The 22827-nt window shown below is 41.2% G+C and overlaps 1 protein-coding gene across 1 annotated transcript in view; it reads left to right on the top strand.

Annotated features, from left to right (window-relative positions):
* The window catches only part of Tei (irregular chiasm C-roughest protein teiresias), a 760200-nt gene that overhangs the window by 600340 nt on the left and 137033 nt on the right, over window positions 1-22827 (top strand). Inside the window, exons 9-10 of the mRNA XM_076797260.1 lie at window positions 13681-13824; window positions 21548-21820. Coding sequence (XP_076653375.1) covers window positions 13681-13824; window positions 21548-21820 — 417 coding nt within the window. The remainder of the gene's footprint in view (window positions 1-13680; window positions 13825-21547; window positions 21821-22827) is intronic.

Consider the following 22827-nt stretch of genomic DNA (forward strand, 5'->3'; position numbering starts at 1 on the left):
CGGCTACTGCAGATTCATTCTCTCCTGAGTGTGATGCACGAGCCCCCTGCACCGTGTTTTTGGGCTCGATTCGCGCTGCGAACGGAGTCGGCGATAACGATTCGGGGCCGGACCGCGTGATTTGCAACTTGATTGCTCGATTCTGAAACGCCGAACGCCGATAGGCGAACGAGACGCTCGATACGAACCCTGCTGACGGTTTTTCGATTTCCTTTCTGATGTATCGATCTGCTGGGAAACGCTCGCCCCGAGAAGGATCACGCTGCTCGGAGGGAAACGAAGCAAATAAGGGAGGAAACGTTGGGGCTACTGCATCGCCTCTTTGCTACATAGTTACACTACGTCGCAATACTATAAGACATACAAAACCATACAAATACGTTGTTAGTTTTACTTTCTTTATGTGGCTATTTAATATACAGAATATCCCAGTAAGTATTACCACGTCGTTATCTCCGTTATTTCTGAAAATATGAAAAGACTTTATCAATCAAAGTTTTTCGGTAGAAACCAGACTACAGTGACAGTTATTTTGTGGGTGAAAGAGTTTCGAAGATTTGAAGGTCACCTTCATGTTTTTCAGTAGAAATATATATTTTTCTATGCACTGTTCGACGCAGCTCGCTATTCTCTACAAAAAAGTATTAGCCTATGTATGTCGAAAAATTAATAATATAGGAGATACAGCAACATTGCTTGTCCCCCCACTCAACTTCCCCTTCTACGACGTCGTTCCCCCACGCTTTCGCCACGGTACGGTCACGTGACGCGTTTCGCCTCTGTCGCGCATATGTCACAATGTCACGTGACTAATCCGGTACTGGCAGAGAGGGGGTAACTGTATTCCCCTCAATTCCCCTGGTTTAGCGACACTGCCTGTCCCCCCACTCAACTTCCCCTTCTACGACGTCGTTCCCCCACGCTTTCGCCACGGTACGGTCACGTGACGCGTTTCGTCTCTGTCACGCATATGTCACAATGTCACGTGACTAATCCGGTACTGGCAGAGAGGGGGTAACTGTATTCCCCTCAATTCTTCTGGTTTAGCGACACTGCTTGTCCCCCCACTCAACTTCCCCTTCTACGACGTCGTTCCCCCACGCTTTCGCCACGGTACGGTCACGTGACGCGTTTCGTCTCTGTCGTGCATGCGTCACAATGTCACGTGACTAATCCGGTACTGGCAGAGAGGGGGTAACTGTATTCCCCTCGATTCGAGTCAATTCTCCTGATCCGAGTATTTATTCATCGTCTGCTCTAAGACGTATAGCGTTCAATGTGCGATTGCACGCGATCACGTTTTAGATGTGTATAAACAGCTTGGTAAACCTAACTTTAAAACACGATATCGAATTTTTTTGTCCACCTATTTCACGATTCTGGCCGACTGTACGGCGACAAATAAAAGTTCGCCGCGGTATAATTTCCTTTATTCGTCGTCAATCAGGCTAACTCGTGCACTGCGAAGGTGAAAGAATGGGACGAGGTAGAACAGGAAAGGGTGAGAGTGGGAACGGAAAGGGGAGGGCTGGGCGAGGATTTTCAGGCTCGCGAAAACCCTCGGAGACCACTTTCTTGATTAGACCGAGCGCGGTTTAAGCGAGGCGAAGCCATTACATTCGTTAAACGCATCGGCTGCCCCGGCGAACTTTTTACGGCACTACCGTTTTTTCGAATTCGCCGGTGTTCGACCGTGTCTCTTCCGCAGCTCGAAGTATCCATTAAAGTTACGATAGCACCGGTTCTTGATCCCGTTGCGAGCTTCCATACGGCGAGCATAATAAAACTGATATGCGGGATGTTTGGGGAAGAATAGGCTGAACTTTGAAAACTCGATACACCCTTGAAAGGTCCTGTGTTCGATCAACGATCTGACGATATTGTAGATCTTTGCAAAAGAGAAAATATTTTACACATGTTTTCTAAGTAGTAGGTGTATGCAACAGTTTTGGTTTTTACCAAGTGTTCGTGAAAAATAATTGCACTGCAAATATTTACGTAGAATTGTCTGTCTTAATTGCAAGCTACTGGAACGAAATAAAAGATTGTTTCTTCCATTAATAATTTTAATAAGTTAATAACATATGTCTCACCTAGTCATTCTGTCATAAATGCATAATATTCGCAGTGTAATGATTGCACTTCAAAATGAAAATTATCTGTATCAATTGAAAGAGACAGAAGTCCAGTAGATTTTTTCAGAGTCATAGAGACAGGATATACAGTGAAAACTTTTTGTTTAACAAGTCTCATAAGCTGAAGAGGATACAGATAAATAAATGACAAAAATATGAGTCGAAAATACAGATGAACATTTTTTCATACGAGGCTTCGTTTTCGAGAAAATCGGCTTTGAAAATCCGTCGAGTTCGCGTGCTTAGCATTTGTAAGAAGTAGAATCAGTCGGCCATGATCAGACACGTCAGACGTTAACCCCTTGCACTATGATTTATTTTACGGTTACAGTGACTAGAACATTTTTCTCGTTCACAATTGCCAAGAATAAAAAGTATATATTTTCTCTAATAGACATTGTTTACTCGATGTATGTCCAAACCACGGATCTAGCCAGGGACACATATCGGCCACGAGATACTATTCTTTGATCCACAAGGATCAAAAAAGGACAGCGAAGCTCCAGAGGCCTCGATTCGTGGTCCCTCACGGGGTATACCTCGTGGTAGTGGGGATAGTTCTGAGACTTTTATCGGCTAGGCATTTCGGACATATATAGAGTAAACTCTGTATATTGACAACAAAATATAATTTCATTTTGATTTGAAGGAAATTAATAGCATACATATTTAGTAAATTCTGTTTAAATTCTTCGCCTCGAGTCTGATTCGATATTATAGTGGGATTAAATATATTTATATATTAATAAACAATTTTAAACGATTTTAATTTTCCTAGAACAAGGCAACATTTATGCCTTTGATAATTGCAATAGGACAATGATTATCTGTTTCACTTACCATGGTGTCATACAACGTCATTATATTTTCAGTAAACATATTTTTGTTTATTATCACTGTACGCGTGAGAGAAATGAAAAAACATGTAGATATCAATACAGCAATTCATGTATATACTGATATTTTAATTTTACTAACCCATAAGAGAATTATGAAGAAATTGTTTCTAACTATTAAATATTCGGCACTTTATTCTGAAGAATTTAAAGTAAATGTCTCAAAAGTGGTATTTTTATTAAACTTAAGAGAAAGTTGATAATTGGTCCTTAATGGGAAAATTGAATTACCGTTGTTTCGTTTAATAAATAAAATAACTCTCCGAGTTGTTAATAAAAATTTTTCTAATTTCTTGTTTCATGTTGTTCCCGGATGTTAGCTATTTCAATCTGGAGGAGTTGGAACTTAATAAAGTTAAAATTAAAGCCTGCGGACACAAAGTAAAGCAAGTTTAATTGTGTACGCTCAGTTATTCCTTCGGTTTATAATAACCGTTATTAAATATAGTACATGGTACAGCTTGAAAGGGGAAACACGGCCACGGTATTAAATTCTTCTTATTTCCTTTCAACAGAATCATTCGTATCATTTATTCTTCGAAAATATTATATACGTTGAAACTTACATAACTACAAAAAATTTTTCAGGCCGCTAATATTTATTATGCATTACCTAATATGGATGAATAAAAATTGGTTGTAGTCTCACAGACAATCTACTCTACTTAAGGGTTAACATCTTGCCTTTATAATCAATCAATTAAATTTTCCTTGTCAACTATAAACCTCTAAATATCTGTAAAATATTTGAATTTTTATGAAATTACCAGATAGTGGATCTTTATGCAATTCCCCATGTTTATAGTTCATTTCTTAAAAATTGAATTGAGTGAAACATTTCTTTTGCTAATTGGAAGATTCATTTCAGAAAGACGAAACTAAAAATATTGTTATATTTTGTTATATTTACTGTTTCGTCTAATTTCTATAAAATAAACTATATCGTAGTTATTTAATATTATTCAATTTAATATCTTCCAGGAATACCAATCACAAAAACTTTCGAGACAGTACAATTGAAAAGAAGAAACATTTACAAGAAAGAGTAATATTTTTTACATTGTAACTTATTTTTGTACTATTTTAAGCATTTATAATTATAAGTGCTCTTTGAATAAAGCTATTCGCGAACTGCAACAATCCTTGCGTAACGTGGTTTGCAGTTTTTCATAAAGCAGTGCTTAGGCATGTATACATACTCAGAAAAATACGAAATGAATGGAGTGGTAATTCCGTATCGTTTTATAGTACTGAAAGGAACGATAGTAGAGTCATATTAAATGGACATGAAATGTTAAATATGCACTAGGATGTATGAGAACAATATGTATCTCTTCTATGACACATAATACAGCTAGACGTACGTATACCTACATGTGCAGTATATTTTAGACATATTATGATACACATATTCAGACGTGTTACGTAATATGAACCTACATATTTCATTTTTAATTCCATCAATTTGAATAATATTTTCGTAATGCAAACCATACGTTTCATAAAATAAACTTTTCTAAATTAAATGAAAGAATCTTTTTTTCTCGATTCGATTTTCTTATTTATGCATTTGAAGTTAAAAAATATTCACAAATCCATAGTTTTGCTATTAGTTAGTATTAATAAAAATGACTGCATGTACTTTCATACTTGACCCGAAACTTATATTTTTAAGTTCTCGGACTGTCCTTTTTGTTATAAATATTGCAAGTGGACTGCGGATTTTTCTCATTTTGTTAAAATCATATAACCGAAGTATAATGTTAATTTCAGTTAATTATTACGGAAATGTTGATTGTCTTTCGCTTTATTTCTGATATTGTTAACTTATGATTAACTCAAATTAAGAATTAGAAATTTAGAATTTCTTTCCATGTATTTCAGAAAAACCTTAAGTTTTCGCCACCAGGAGAGTTCCTCGTAATCGTAATTGCAATCATTTCTATGGGATACAGTGAACAATATATCCCTTTCCGTGCTCGATAATTTGAATGATTGAATCATTTATATCGAGCCAGACGAGAGCGAAGATGATCCGACCGTAATTCGATCTTTCTTCGGTGGAACGTTGTCGGAAGTGCTCGGTAATAGAGGGAGAAAGTTCACGTCGCGTTCGATAATCAAAATCGAAGGTAGGGCGCGCATTCTCTTCGGAAGAATTCCATTTCCCGGAGTGAAAGCGATGAAATTTATCGAACTCCGAGTTAATCGTACAAGCCTCGTTAGTTTCGTTATTGAGTTACACGAAATGCTGAGAGCAGCTGCACCCGTCACTTTTCGCCATGATCAGCTAGGTGAGAGTGATAAGAAATATGATGAACGACCTGTTATTACTGTACATCCGGCGCGGGGGGATTATTGTCGAGAAAAACGCTAAACGGAAAAATTCTTAACATTGTAACAATATCATTCGAGGAGGATATCGTTAGCAGATCGTTTCGTAATTGTGCATAAGGGATTATACGATTCCCTGTCCAACGAATAAATAATCTTGATAACTAGACTCGGTTATTAAAAAATATTTTCGCTCTAATAAATGACGCTGGATGAATTTCAGCGATCCTGTATTTCCAAAACAACAGTTGACACGATATTCTGATTTTGAATGTTATTTTTTCATCACTTTTAGGAGTTTTTTTTTACGGTAGAACTGTTAAACTTTTTGCATTAGAACTTTGCACACATATCTATGGGTATTGGAAATATATATATATTATTTTTTTTAAGTATAAATAGTCAAAATGACACAAGTTATGTATTCTTTTATGGAGTACGTTTTTAGAAAAGTGTGTTGACTATTGCTATGATTTCGGTCCTTCTGCCGATTAAAAACAAAAAATGAGCTATGGCTATGGTTTGACCCAAAGTTAATTAGAAATCTTGATTATCACAGAACAAAAATAACATAAGAAAAATTTCATCGTAAAAATCTGCAATTTTCCCTTTTAGCAATGTAAACCGATTTCAATGATTATTTTAGGATTTATAGAATTGGCAACTGCCTTTAAAACGTATATTTAAACTTTCCCATACAAGCTCACATAAAAAGTTGTAAAAAGCAACCTGTAGTACCTTCTCCGGAAATTTGACCGTTCGAAGTTTTTATAAAGTCTCTTTTTCACGTTACCTAGTGCACTAATTCTTTTAACTGCTCCAAAAAATACAGTCCAAGTTGTACGATCCAGTTTCAAAAAATTTGTTCTCTCTCGAAAATACTTTTATCATTTTTATTAACTCTACGATCTATTTGCTGGCGATATTTCTATGAGCTCACTGTGTGATTTAAAGCTTTCGGCCGGTGGTGAACAAGATGAAACCGTTCTCTTTACTCAACATTACGAGGAACAGACGTTGTTGTCACTTTTTCCTCTCCTGGGTACATGAACGCGTAGGGTCCGTCGACGGAATTCGTCGTTGGATCGCGGGAAAAACTGAAACGGGATCGCACTCTGCATATAATAGATATATATTTGACTCCGGGTGGCGTCGCATTATATGCTAGCTTCGTATGAACAATGATCGGATGGGGGTCTCTACTTCCCCTAGAGCGGTTTCCCGCAGCTGACGCCCTCGTACGTTCTCCGGAACGTCCGTACCTCGAATGTATCGTCGTGATAAATCGTTCGACGGGCCCGTGATAAATTTATCCTTCCTTTCATTTAAAATATCCTCGGCCCCGGACCGACGCACTTTATAGCGATCATTACATATTGATCGGATCGTCGAGGAATGACAGCGGTCTGTCGACGATTTTTCATCCGTTCGATGAACTTGTGCTTCCATGACTCAAAACACTATTTAAGAATGCCTCGAACCTCGCGAGCCGGATGTTTCTGACGGTTTTAGGGCAGGCATGGCTTTTGGTTCGTTCACATCGTTGCGCATACATTTTCTTTCACATACGTATGAACCTACTTTTCGAAAATCAACACTGGTCTTCTATTGCGTCTAATACGAATAACGGCTTATGGAAAATTATTATTGGCTAATTATAATTTAACTGGAGCGACGGTAATTCTAGGCCAAAATGACCCAAGTGCAAAAGTCTTAGGCCATCAATTAAAATTCAGTTTAAATAAAATTTCATTCGTTAATCCCTCTATCGGAGTTCTTTCGCTATTTCCATCAATTTCCTAGTGTTCATGAGTTTTTTCTACTCAAGGTCACGCGAAGGTGATAGTATCATAGATGGTTGGTTCCGTTAAAAAAACTCTGAACACAATAATGTTTTACTCTGACATTTTTCCCGATCATAAAAAGTAAGCGAGATATACATTATGCTCGAGTCAGGTGGGACACCCTGTATATGCATTGGCCAAAGACTTTTGCACGCCACTGTACGTATCCAAAAATAAAGTACATAATCGATCAGTAAAAATACTTTTATTCACGAATGTATACAAATGTTTAAAACCATAATCCAAAATTGCGTTTCGCTAAATGCAACTACTTCTATTTTGCCTAAACCGCCAGGGTATTCAAGGTATCGATTTACGTGCTGAACGGAAGTATTTTGTAACGACGTAACGATCGAGCATCTAAATACATTTCATACTTCAGAAAGGAAATGAATTACGAGTCGACAATGTGATTCGCATATTTTTGTTTGAATACTTTCCACCCACCATTGCCGACAGGATGCAAATAAATGTGTTCCTCCGCTTTCAAGCTTATCGTCAGCGCCCATTCCTCGGCCTTCGTTCTCATTTATATCCACGGCGGGAGACAAAAAAAGAATGCGAAAGAGAGAACCGGCCGTTCGCGAAACTATCGACAAGATTCTCGAACTGGCAGTAACATTACACGTTCTCCGCGGGAGGGGGGGGGGAGGGAAAAAGTGCAGTTACGTATGATATATCGCTCGAAGAAGAATGGTCAAAATATCTCCAAGTTCACCGGTGATAAAGGGCGCTTTGAAGGAAAACGAACGTGCTCCCCCGATACCTCGAGGCATCCGGATTGGGACGTTTAATAAGAGCACCGGTTCCAAAAAGAAATTGGGATCGGCGGAAGGGGCATAGGGTCGGGCTGAATCGAGTCGGCCGGAGAAATGGAAGTCGGGGGTTGGGGGGTTGGAAGATTGGGGGTTGGGAGTCCCGGACGAAAAACGTGGCAAGGCGAACCGGGCTGGATAGGAGATGGTGGTCGGAAGGAAGCATCGCCTGGAGCGGGTACGTGCTTCAAAGGATATTAAAGTATTTTAATTGCAGCAGATTTCGCGGAACGCCGAAAGAATTTATTCGAAATCACTGGATTCGGTCTATGAATAGGGATTAACCTCCCCTCCTCCGCCTTGGAACCCGACGCGACGCAATCGTCCCGGATCCTCGACGTCAGGAGTGGAAGCCAGAAATAATTGAATATTTAATAGGATAACTGGCGCGCACCTGCCAGAACGCTCTCCCTTCGTCTCGAACACGATTTATCGAATGTTGCCGTTCCTCATTAACCGGTGAGAACCCCGTCGGTTTTTCTACCGCGAGCAAGATTTGCCGGCCAATTTCCTGAACAATCTCTCGTCGCTCGTAACGCGACGAGGAACAAATTGGCTGGATAAATTCATTCGTCGCGTGTTATCGCCGCCTGATCATTCGCGGAACGAGCGTGGGGGCTCCGCAGGATTAGGGCGCCGTTTAACGCGAGGGTGAGTCTTAGTGTATCTGTGCTTATATACCGCCGATAGAAAATTTCAAGTTAACTTTTCAATCTACCCTTCCGGGACGACGTCGACGGTTTCTTTGTGTGACGTCACGGATGTCACACTCCCAGGTCAGACAGCACACACTAAGATTTATTTATTTATTCATTTATTTGTTCATTATTGCTTTAAACCAAGTGGTTTATTTAGCAAGTACAATATTTTTACATGTAGCTTATACTACATAAGTGTTACTTTGTTTCTAAATTCTTGCACAACATTGTTTGAGAAAATTGTAGATTGTTTTCGGGCCTTCTATTATAATTTCGATTTATCCAATTTATTTCACTATTCTAGGATGCGTTTGTTAACGTCTACAGTGTGTCCCATGAACTTAGTCCGCCCGAAATATTTGATTATAAATATTTATATGGTAAATATGTAATATTATATTTTCTTTTCAAACAGATTTCGGTAGAATGGTAAATTCTGAATAAATAAGTGCTAAGGTAGATTTGTCCTAACGCTTACCGTTTCTGATGTAATTTTGACTCTGCCACCCCTAATAACTTCGTTATATATACAGATACTGAAAACGTGTTTGGGGAGGAAGTTAGGGTTAGACTGCGGATCTTTGTGCAAAATAAAAACGCTCTGTATTGATTGTGGGAAGCGGGACCAAAATAAAAATTTATGACACCCCTCAATGACATTGTTACATTAAAAACAATATTACAATATACTTAAATTTGTCTGGTCTTGTAAGCTGTTTTATATTTCACCCAAACAATTTATTCATAATCGCATAAAGACCCGCAGTCTAGTTATGGTATTTGAAATGGAACAGAAGTCTGTATGCGTGAAGGTCATCCCAAGGTCATATTTTCCTAGATCTTCCGAACAAGCAACGTCTTTGTCAAATGAAATGACCTACCATCTGTAGCAGACCATTGCACACTGTACCAAACATTTTTGTGTATTTGTATAAATAAAAAAGTGACAAGGGACGACAGAGTTAAACGAGACACCGCGTAGTAGTACCGCCGCTTCGAAGGCGTTCTGCATTTGCTCGTGAAGTGGAATTCGTGGGATCTCGAGGATAGCGAAATAGCTCGTGACTTAGCTACGACTCGTACATAGTATTCCAGATAAATTTACGTAAGACCGTTGCTATTAAAGATGGCCTAAATCCAGCAAAGTCGTCGAGGAATTGGACTGGCAACGGTAAAACACATCGACGCCGCGATTCCCCTGACATATTCATGCACACCGAAAATTAGAAACCTCGGAGCGCAATTGTTCCGCGCCGTCTCATCCGGGGATGTCGCACGCAACTCATCGAGCCGTGGAGCGTGTGTCTCCTTACAATTAGTGTCCTGTAGATTCGGTTTCATCCGGGTTCGTTTGTTTCCCGGCCAAATAGCCGAAATCCTGCATGACCTAACCCGGAAATGTCGTGTTTCCCCGGCCAAGTCACGAGCCGCTCTCCTATTTCGTAGAAAATAACGGGGCATCTTGTTGGTCTCCACGGCTATAGATATCGTTAACACAATCGGCCGTGTTTTTGGCAGCGTCGCTGCTCTCGGCCAGTTCGCTCTTTAGTCGAGCACCCCCGGCCACCCTATCCCGTCATCCCCCAGGGACCGTTTCGCGGGGACGCGTAAAAGTTTCGCTGGTAAATTCCGTCGACAGGGTATACACGCGGCAGCGTACGTTTCGTTCGCCTTGTTCGGTCTCATTTTCCTCATCGGTTCGCTTTCTTCCCGCCGCGACGGTCCTGTCAACGTTGCTCCACATTCGAGAACGGGACCTACCTTCGAACCACTAAATCCGACAGCTGAATCTACCTCCTCGTCAAATCGCATCGAGGGCAAGGTCTGGATCATCCACGAAAGGGATTTGCGAAAATATTTTTCCGTATTACCAAAAATCAACGGAGATATTCCCGGTGAAAGTATTAGGTGTCTCACCCTGTATAATGACATTTATCTCTGCTACAAATGAACAGTTAACAGTTGTACGAATCGCTTTTAACCCTTTGCACTCGAAGCTATTTTACCTCCAAAACAAAACATTTCTTCCAACCTAGAAAATTACCCTTCTATATATACTTTTTTTTCGTGTTTTAATTAACACGTTGAACGCCACATCAGCCATATGTGGCTGACGGAATTGTTTGTGCAGGTTTTAAAATGAATTTTTACGTTGATATATTCATTGTACTAAACTTAATTAGGATCCGCAACATGCAAGAAAGTTGGACGATTACTCAGTATCGTACATTTAATTTTTTGCAATTTTTATTTCATTAAATAACTTACTTTGATTTCATGGAATTCTTGGGGTTTCTAGTTTGGCGTTCAAAGTGTTAAAATCGCAATTTACTCGTGCAATACTGAAATGTTTAGTAATTTATTAAATACACATAAATTTCATAATGTCAAAAATATTTTGAATAATGATACAGCAATTTTTAGTGGCGCCTTACAGTCGCCATTCGAGTGCTAAGGGTTAAAAACTTCTGACCGTCAGAGACACCTTCGACTTCCGAACGAAGCGAAGCTAGCTCGCTACAGTGATTTCTCTGTATATGTGGCCAATACCTAGATGATAAATGTCGCGAAATTATGTGAGTATACCCTGTGAGGAGCCACGAAGCTCGAGAGGCCTCGGACGCCGAGGAGTGTTAACATAACACGTGTATGTCTCCTGGACGATATAGGACGCTGGTAAGACCCGTGTTGATGACATATATCGAGAATTCACTGTATTTAAAATAGCACGGTACGCGTAGTTTGGAATTAGTCGATCCAACAGTTCCAGTGAAGCCTGCTTCCCGTCAAATCACATCGGGAGATAAGCTAAACCAGCGATCACGAAAAAAGCTTACAACCGAATGAAAGTTTCGCGGACGACTTTGATGAAACGCGATCCTCCACTCTCATCCCTCTCTATCCTTTCGGGGATAGAAACTTCCTGCTCACTCTCTCTCTCTCTCTCTCTCTCTTTTTTATTCGGGTAACTCGACCAAATATCCCTTTTCCCGCCGCGCCGGCTTTTTTCCTTCCGCTTTTATTTGTTTCTTCGGCTCTTCCTTCGCTCGCGAGAGAAACAGAGACACGGAGAAATAGAAAGAGAGAGAGAGAGAGAGAGAGAGAGAGAGAGAGAGAGACAGAGAGACAGAAAGAGGAGCAGGAAGTTTCACAGAGTAGATAGACGGATCGCGTGCGCTAATTTGATTAAACGGAATAAAATCGATACGATCTCTAGCTCGGATTACCGGGACGTCGTTAACCCTAGGATTCATTGCAATGCTTTTGCCACAGCTACGACTGTTTCGTAAATTCAATTGTTTACCGATATTGACTACCTTCGTATGAAGCACACGTGCATCTTCGATGTCGCGCGATAACGCAGTGGAACAAATAAGCGTTCTAGCTGGGAAGAAACTCAAGTAAACGCAAATCGATATATCTCATGTTAATGCATCTTCTGAAATGTTTACAGAGGTTCGCGAGAGCAGAGTGGGTTAAGTCAACGATTAGTCCTAGAAATGAACCTTTGAACTACAGTGATTTCTCTATATATGTCGCCGAGACCTAGATGATAAATGTCGCGGAGTTATCCCCACTACTGCGGAGTATTCCCCGTGAGGGGCCTCGGACGCCGAGGAGTGTAAACATAATATGGCTCGGGAATGTCTCTTGGACGATACATGACGCTGGCAGGACCCGTGTTGTTGACATATATCGAGAATTCACTGTATATCGGAACCGTGAATTAAATGTGATCAATATTTTGCATTTATTTGTGTCACGAAAAGATGTAAACATTGTAAATTCTTCTCTCGCAATTTTTCTTCTTGTAACTCTTTCCTCTCCAATTTCTATTTATCCTGGGGAGTACTAGTACAAAGGAGTGTTTAGGAATCACATTTTGGGGGGGGGGTTGCATTTTATAATACTTTTCAGATAATTCGATGAACGGTAACTGTTATGGCATGTGGTTTACTTTAAAATTCCAAAACTAAACTCATGCGACATGCTGTAAAGAATTGTATTAGATTTACACATTAATGTCTAGGCTTCCCTTCGCGATTACAATGTCGGTTATTCACAAACTACCACGATAAACTCTATGTACTCTCCGAAATAAATAAAATAATAAATAAAAAATCTCCACCATTATACTACATCTCCCAGCAGTAATACATGCGAAGGGTTTAGAATCATAATCGAGGCCAAATTCAGTTTTTCGTTAATCTGCAAGCCATCATTTATTTACAAAGAGCGTTAATTGACGAAGATCATCATTCTTTACTGAAAGATGTTATTCTTTTGTCAATAAACCAATAGAACGAACCATTCGCGATCATAGCGGTATCATACCGCGAAACGAATCACGAATGTGCTGGCTACCAGGGATTCGATTTTAAGATAAAAAGTTACAATCGACTGATTGCAGGCGCGACGAATTAATTTTCGAAAACAATAAAATCCTCGACGAGCAATTCCCAGGTGCATTTCACAAACGGTACGAAGAAACGTTTCGATCGTACGAATCCTTTCAGTGGCGGAAGTCGGTGAAACGCGTCGAGATAATACATTATTATAACAAGCCGGCACGCTGGCATTTATTCTGAGCCGGCGCGGTGCGGCGCGGCGGTGCGTAATTTTGCGCGCAGCGGAATTTTTCAAAGGACAATAACGGGAGCAGGCCGCGCGTCCTCTTTCTCCGTGCCGGCGTCGTTCTGGCGTCGCGCCAGCGTCGACCGCGTAATTCCTGCCGCTTAATCGGTAGCCGGCTAGCTGCGCGAACCCGCGGGAACCCGTGGGAACCCGTGGGAACCCACGGGAACCCACGGGAACACGCGGGAACACGCGCGGCGACACACGCGGAGGAGAGAGCCGGCTCGCGGCTCGCGGCTCGCTCGGACGACGACGTTTCACCGCGCGATGTTTCCAGCGAGTTAATTCGCGTATACCCACCAGCCTCCACGTTTGTGTTTCAGACAATGGACCGCCCGTCGAGCAGAGCGACGACGGATGGCTGAACTTCACAAAAATCAGCCGGGCCGAGAGCGGCTGGTACAAATGTTACACCAGGCACATGCTCGGCATATTCACCAGCATCGGTTATTTTCTCAACGTGCGCTGTGAGTAGATCGATAGTCCAATCGTCGCTTGCCGCGGCCTCGTTTTAACCCTTTCATTGCTACCGCCGAACGGGTATAGAGCGCTTGTTCCTATTTTGTGAGCCTGTTCCTATTAGTGTGCTCTCGTATTTTAATAAGCAGTCAAACTTAACTGGAAACAAAAATAGTTTCTCTATTCTTCTTCTTTTTTTTTCTAATTAAATTAAACTATTGACGTATATGTTACAAAGGAAAATATTTCGTAAGGGGCCGGTCTCCGTAGATTCGCGATAAGGTAGAGTGACTACATTACCGTCAAAAAATGGTTCTATATGCTTCAAGTTTTCGTCCTTAACCACTTCGCGACCACGGACGAGTTATCTCGCGACGAAATACCGTCCGTGCGATGACCACAGAGTAAACAGAAGAAGTAACAAGGATTTATGGTACAGGGTTACGGGATGGTACCCAAGAAATTTTTAAACAATTGCATTCTGCTCAAATCCCTGTGCTTGTGTTTAGTGCTGGCTTAGGGGATATTGTGGAAGCTGTTTTAAGAAATGAAGGAGTTCTCTTCGATAATGTAAAGGTAATTTCGAATTTCCTTGAATATAAGGATGGAAAGATAGCAGGATTCAAAAATGAAAGAAAGACGATGACCACGGACGAGTTATCTCGCGACGCAATGTCGCTTGCGCTATGCCACAGACGAGTTATCTCGCGACCAAGTTTCGTTCGCATATCTCCACCGATGAGCTATTGGGATGATTATTGGGACGAGACTTTTAATTAGAAAATATTTTTAGCAAGAATGACGTTTATTTGTCTTTTACATGAAATATTTGGATAAATGGATCCACACATAGTGTTCTACATTACGAAGCTACATCGACGTGGCATCTCCATCTACTATCGTGCAGAATACCTTGCAAACGAAACTTGGTCGCGAGATAACTCGTCTATGGCATAGCGTAAGCGACATTGCGTCGCGAGATAACTCGTCTTTGGCATAGCGTAAGCGACATTGCGTCGCGAGATAACTCGTCTGTGGTCGCGAAGTGGTTAAATAAGAATATTTTGTCGCTGGTAAAGGGCTCATTCGAAAGAGGAAGGTTCAATCTAGTGCGCCCTGATCAAGAGGTAGTATAAGTGTAATACATTTGGTAATATAAGTGTTGGAATTAGGCCAAAAATTAACCATGTGCGTGCCGCGGAATCGAAGCATTTTTATGCCATTGGATGAGTTTTCTGGATGACGTCGAGACCAGCGCGCACTAGAAAATATCTCCAGCTATAAATTGAGCTATATTTTGTCTTGATTCTCTGCGAAAATTTGAAGCCACGTTTCTGGCGTCAGAATTCATAATATCGATAATACAGAGCAAAAAATGTGACAAGTTTAGACCAAGACGGATCTTAAATCTGTGTCTGAAGGCTGTGAATGGAAATTATTAATTAAAAAGTCACGTGACTAACCCGGTCCCTTAACTAGAGCAAGAGAGGAAAAATATATTTTTATACCAACTTTTGCAATGCCGGGTACGTTATACATAGGATGCACTTTCTTTTCTTTCGTCCAAAAATCTATATTTATATGTTTATATTATCTTTGTGTTACAACTTCACGTAAATTTATTGTGGTTGTTGCAAACATATCTCTTTCTTGCGGAAATTGATTAAATTGACAATGTCGTTTTCTTAAAAAATAAATGTCCCATCACTCCCGAACTTACTCTACAAAATTGTCACTTTTATTGTCATGTAATCCTAGTGATAAATTTGTACAGTGAATTCTCGATATATGTCAACAACACGGGTCTTGCCAGTGTCGTGTATCGTCCAGGAGACATACCCGAGCTGTGTTATGTTTACACTCCTCGGCGTCCGAGTGGTGAGGATATTTCCGCGACATTTATCATCCAGGTCTTGGCGACATATAAAGAGAAATCACTGTATACAGATTGTAATATCGACGATTTTTTTCGAGGTTCGCCAGTTTCCTTTCTCCGACCTTCTATAACTAAATGTCCTGCATATTTCACAAGAGAGCTAGGTAAAATTGAATAAACTGTAAATAACTGAACAAAATATAAGCTAGCAATATCAAATACACGTGTACTATTTCACGTGTAATACTGTATTTAGTCACCCGCGCATTATCCTTACGTTAATTCCTGTAATTCTTAAAATATTCATATTAACGAGGATTCATCAGTGTGTGACTAAATAGCGAAATAGCACACATGAACTAGTACACGTGAAATGATACACGTGTTCGTACGTGTAAGTAAACTGCACAATGTTGAAGACCATAATCTCCATTTTCGAAGACGTATCTAAACCGTGAAGAGATAGTTTCCGAGCCGAACAATTTGCACACTTCTGGATTCTAACGAATGTAAATACAATGGTAATCCCGTTGGTATCAAAGTAAGGTCATTGACTCCGGATTGAACCGCGATACGGTTCGAAAGGTCGCAAAAAGCAGCAACCGATTGCGCGTGCTGCATCCGAAAGAGTATTGTCTATCCGTTCTCCGGGGAGCGATAGCGGGCCAGACATTCCTGCTAATTCGGAATGCGAAGGGGGTCGTCGTCGCAGCCGATAACCGGAAACCACAGTCATTTGTCAAGAGCGGAAGCCACCGAGCCAACCGGAAATTATCCGTGCCCTGTCGTGAAAATTTGCAAATTTCCTACGATGCCCCCTCCCCCCCTCAGTCCTTCCATCTTGCCATTATAACCAACGGGTAGAATGGTCGGCCCTCCCTCCCTATCTCTACGAAACTCTCGAACCCCTTCGTCCCTTCGTCCCTTCGTCGCCATCTCGCTCGACCCTCAACCCCTCTTCAGTTTCTCTATCCATCCCCTGTCCTCCCAGTTTCCGCTTGCACCCTCAACCGACGATCCTGGATACGGGTTTCCGAGCACCTAATCTCTACGCAATTTAGATGGCTCGGGAGTACCTATAAACCAACCATCCTCCGTAGGAATTATCGATTACAGCGCTACCACGTCCTGTTCGAATCTCTCGGTCGGATTACTTATCCACGGATAACGTCGGGTCGGGTTTTAAACGGTGCGGCAATTCCTTCCGATTGTTAGGGGACACGCGCTCAAATAGAACACGCCGGTGTGAAAACGGAATCCATTGACCGGGGTCCAGTCGGACATTGATTTTTAATGATTTCAGTTTGTCCGTTTGATTGATTTCGACGCACAGCGGTCTGTCTGCTAATAATCTACCGGGAAAAATGTCCAAAATCATGACACATCCGGAATGAATGAATCTCTGTCATATATGTACCGGTAATTGCGGAAGTGAAAAGTCAAAATTCCACGCAAATTGATCTTTTTGCTTTGTCCATGTATCAGAAACAAAATCTACTAAATATTTTTACTATTACAGATTATTACTAATTACTATTACTATTCTTAATTAAATGCTTAATCTTAACACTAGGTTTACGGGGCATTAAAAGTAACTATTTTACATTGCATTGGAGAAATAAAAAATAGTTCTTTAGATTTTCAGCCATTTTTGCTGTAATATGTGCTCAATGGAACGAATCTATTGAACAATTCTTCGCAAGTGCGTCCTTGCACTCTTAATAATTGTAAATTTCAAAATTTCGATTCCGTCATTTTAAACTCAATTAAATAAAAATTTAGTTATGCATTTCTTCGAAATTGAAATAAAATTTTATTCTTTCGTACGCAATATTTAAGCTTTAAAGTTAATGTAGACATGCAATAAATATTTCTTCCCTCCTCTGTGAAATTATTGCAAGGAACGAAGTTCTAATTACTGTGTATTTATATTGCTTGTGAATAGACACACACAGACATTCAAAACACTCAAATATAAAAATTGTAACCATCAGTTGCTTTGCTTGTTTCACTGTTTCAAAAAAGACTTTCAATTTTCTATCCCCTCTTGCAGTTTTTTCCATAATTTTTACAAAATGCGGATAATTATCAAAATTTTATAAGAAATAATTTGCAATAATTATTTATAAAATTCCAGTTTGTAGAAATTGTGGAAGTTGTCGTGTACTATTTAAGCTCCCGCCACAGTAACTTCGTACAGAATTGTTTTGATTAAAATCGCTTCGAATTACTTGTAACTCTGAATTGTTGAAATTCGAATCTCCGGTTTCCCGTTTCCCTTGTTGAAAAAATTGGATTCCTCGGGACTTGCTACAAATACGAATTCGCGTGTCGAACGGATGACACAGGTAGATGAAAACGGTGCCGATATGCGAACGATCAAAGCGTGCGTCGGCGTCGCGTCGGTTTGGGATTTCCGACTCGGCGATAGATCAAATTCGTGAGTAACGAGAATCACCATTAAAAAGCAGAAACGGTATAGGCGAGTGTAACGAAGAAAAAGTGGAAGTTCCCTCGTGCCGGACCAGGGGTGGTGTGTTTGTTATAGCGTCGGGACTGTGTTTGCCGTTAAAATTCCGAACAAACTACAAGACAAACGAGGTATAGTCGGGCTGCTGGCGGACCGAGGCACTAAAGTCGGGGGTGGGTGTAAAAGCCTCCTATCGTCGCATCCACCACTTTGATCCCTTTGTTTTGTTATAGGATGAGCCGGAGGATCAGCTTGCTAACTCAAAGGACTGCTCTTTCTCCGATCCTCCTACTCTCCGGGCCGCATCCCCTTCTTTTTTAGCCCCCCCCCCCCACCACCGCCACCACCGCACCCCCAACCACCACCACGAAACCCGTTTTCTTCGTCTTCTTTTCATTCCGTCCTTGTTTCTGTTCCACGGGGAACGAAATCTACCACCCCTGGCCTTCCGACTCTAATTCCTCGGCGAAGAGATACCCCCGGCACGACATCCACCACCTCCGTCCACACCCTTTCCCTTCGTAATTGTGGACACAGCGTTAGCTCGAGAGCAAACGATCGCGGCCGTATAATTCCGTAGGTGTGGAAGTGGAGCAGAAACGGCGCGCACAGTGGTCGATTTTTTTCTCGAAAAACTGGGAGAAAGGTCACTGCGACTCGAAAATTTCATTTATTCGCGTATCATATGATCGAATACACCTGCTAATCTTCGTACATAGATGAAACATTCTCGTCAAGTTATGACTCAACGATCGAGATGGCATTTTCCAATGAAATTCATTGCCCACAGAAGCATCTCTGTAATTCCATTAATCGAACATAATTAACACCAGGTTTACGGAGTACTAATAATGACTATTTTACATTACTTTGTAAAAATAACATGAATGTATCGATCAAAGTTTGTAGCGATTTTTTAAATAATATATACCCAAAGAAATCAATTTGTTAAATAATTGCTCATAGATGCATTTTTACAATCTCAATATTCGCAATTTAAAAATATTAGAATCCGTCATTTTGACGGGTCCCGTAAATCTAGTGTTAAAGCTGTATTTTCAGTTTCGTAACCAATTCGGAACATATTCAGTTCGACAGAAGAGAAACATGATGTTTAAAATTGAAATAATTTTCAATCATTTGAATTTTCATAGTTATAAATGAAATTCAATCGAAAACCTTATCAAACGAAATTATCCAACAATGTTTACTTTCTAACATGATTTTTCTCGTATTTTTGTCCCAGTTTTCGTACACATCGACCACCGTGCGTAGCGGCTCCGCTGAATGCGAGAAAAGATTTCGCGAAATCCCCACACGTGGTACCGCTACTTATACCCCCCTAACTTTATCCTCCGTACGTGCGTCTGATTCTTGATGCCCTGTTCCATCGTTGATATCGATGACAACGCCGTCGGATACCGAGATCGCTTTAAGATACCCGCGGATAAGTATGTACGTCGCGTGCTTGAAAATCGTGATCGCGAGGACTCCGGTTTCAGGAAAAATTGAAATTTTTAATTTACCGCGATACCTGATACCGGGGAAATTTATAGCGTCTCCTTGTTTCAGTGACTTACAACCAGTTTCGCCAGATTCGGTCTTGTCTCCCTACCCTTTCCCTTCTACCACGATATTCCCCCACGCTTCCGCCACTTTAAGGTCACGTGACGCATTTCGTCTCTGTCGTGCATGTTCGGTCCTAGACGATTTTCGGCGTTCTTTACGGCTTACATGGGACATTAATCAGCATATATTACGATGACAAACAAGTAGGAAACGTACGTATGTATTAGCGAATGGAAGCCGATGTATTGCTCCGACGGAATTCGACCGAAAATTTTCAAAGTACCGCGGTGTATTGGTTCGGCGGGTTTGTCGCAAAGTCACGTGGTTAATCCGGTACTGGCAGAGAGAGGGTAACTGTATTCCCCTCAATTCCCCTGATTTAGCTACCACGCTTCCACCACGGCCCGATCACGTGACGCATATCGTCTTTGTCATGCATGTTTCGGTATCGGTCCTCGACGATTTTCGGCATTCTTTACGGCTTACATGGGACATTAATCAGCATATACCACGATGACAAACAAGTGGGAAACGTACGTATTTATTAGCGAATGGAGGCCGATGTATTGCTCCGACGGAATTCGACCGAAAATTTTCAAACTACCGCGGTGTATTGGTTCGGCGGGTTTGTCGTAATGTCACGTGGTTAATCCGGTACTGGCAGAGAGAGGGTAACTGTATTCCCCTCAATTCCCCTGGTTTAGCTACCACGCTATTCCCCCACGCTTCCGCCACGGCCCGATCACGTGACGCATATCGTCTTTGTCATGCATGTTTCGGTATCGGTCCTCGACGATTTTCGGCATTCTTTACGGCTTACATGGGACATTAATCAGCATATACCACGATGACAAACAAGTGGGAAACGTACGTATTTATTAGCGAATGGAGGCCGATGTATTGCTCCGACGGAATTCGACCGAAAATTTTCAAAGTACCGCGGTGTATTGGTTCGGCGGGTTTGTCGCAATGTCACGTGATAAATCCGGTACTGGCAGGGAGTGGGTAACTGTATTCCCCTCAATTCCCCTGGTGTAGCGACACTGCTTGTCTCCCACTCTACCTTTCTCCTTCTACCACGATATTCCCCCACGCTTCCGCCACTTTCCGATCACGTGACGCGTTTCGTCTCTGTAGTGCATGTTTCGTTATCGGTCCTGGACTATTTTCGGCGTTCTTTACGGTTTACATGGGGCATTAACACTAGGTTTACGGAGTACTAAATGCGGTCAGTTTGGATTATTTTATGAAAATATCAAGAATATATTCAGCCAGATTTTCAGCAGCTTTTACCATAATATATGTTGCAAGAAGTAAATGTCCATAAATGCATTTTTATAATCACAGTAATAGTAAATTAAAGAATGTAGATCCCGTCATTTTGGTGGGTCCGGTAAATTTAGTGTTAATCGATATATACCACGATGACAAACAAGTGGGAAACGTACGTACTGATTAGCGAATGGAGGCCGATGTATTGCTCCGACGGAATTCGACCGAAAATTTTCAAAGTACCGCGGTGTATTGGTTCGGCGGGTTTGTCGTAATGTCACGTGATTGATCCGGTACTGGTAGGGAGTGGGTAACTTTTTCTCCTGGATTCGAGTCAATTCCCTTGATCTGGCGACACTGATTCTCGAGGTAGTCTCGAGGCCCACTCGAGAACCAAGTCAAGCCGCATAGGTGCCCTGATCCGAAATACGGCGAGTGGCGATCCCGAGCCATCGTCTTATATCGGAACAGTACTGTACAATATTTAGCAGCGTAGATTTGACCAAGTAAATGGTATTTATTGAAATCGATAACACTCACACAGATGATCCAGACATGGAAACGGAAGCGGAAGCCTTGAACGGCGAAGCCACCGAGTCCCGGAAGATGGAAGTGCAGATCGGTGGCGCTGTGACTTTGGAGTGCGACGGTGGTTGCTGGGGACATGGTCCTGGAATGGATCCAGTTGGTGGTCCCGGTCCACTGACTCTGAGTCGGGTCGTTTATCAGGAAGCTGGGGAGTATCGATGCGTCGCACCTGATCGGAAAATGCAGGACACGTGGCGCGCCCAGTTGCCCTACCAAATCAAGGTCACCGGTGAGTCATCCAAAACTTATACACCAACTTTTCGTTTTTCTTTCCCACTCGAGCCGGTCTCGCACGTTCCACCAACTTTTCAGCATTAAATCCACTTTGTGACCTCTAATTCTGTGTGACATGTCCATTAGTCGCGAATACACTGGTTTTCGTCTGCTCGCTCGATTCAATATTTATTAGCACGGAATCGGCGCGTGTTTAATGTTTATTAAATTATTCGCGGCCCGTGGTCAATTAATCGTTGAACCAATTAAACCGCGCTTCCGTACTGAAAACGTTTGCGGACGCGCAATACAGGTATGTTCCTGTTACATTTCGCGCATAAAGGATATATCAAAAGCTATATCGAATAATGAAACGCGATGGAATATTATACACGAAATGAAATTATGGATTTTATCACGCCCCGAAGGCATATTACCATTCAAAAAATTCGGTGAAAGAATGATCTTTTTTTTTTTAAATAGTTTCCAAAAATGCTTTCGTTTTATGAAAATGCTCAATTTTACGAATTATAAGATGCAATATATATATATGTTCATATTTGTTATTCCGCGATGACGTAATAGCGCAGATTACGAATTTTCTCTGCAGCTATGGTTTTCCATTATCACTGCGATAAACCGGTTAATCGTTCCTTGATGACGAAACCAGTACAGTATATATCCTCACTGGTAAAGTATGTTCAGTGACAAAAGTTTGATCGATTTCCTCGAACATTTCGAGTTCGAAGTACTACGACTGTACGAGTCCCATTACGAGCATAGTATAACTCCCATCAGTGTGCACTTTATTTTATTTCATCTCAGGAACTTTTATCCTCCGTATAAACGCTTAATTCTTTACATTTTCCGATTCATTCAATGTTGAAGTCGTTCCATCTTGGATTATTCCTTGATGATCACTTCATTAAAATTATTTCATTTAGTATAATTACTACTAATCCACTTAATGCTAACTATTACTACTAATTTAAATATGTGGGTGTGCAAAGTATTCGGTCACCT

Source organism: Halictus rubicundus, chromosome 11 (assembly GCF_050948215.1).
Source record: "Halictus rubicundus isolate RS-2024b chromosome 11, iyHalRubi1_principal, whole genome shotgun sequence".
Lineage (NCBI taxonomy): Eukaryota > Metazoa > Arthropoda > Insecta > Hymenoptera > Halictidae > Halictus > Halictus rubicundus.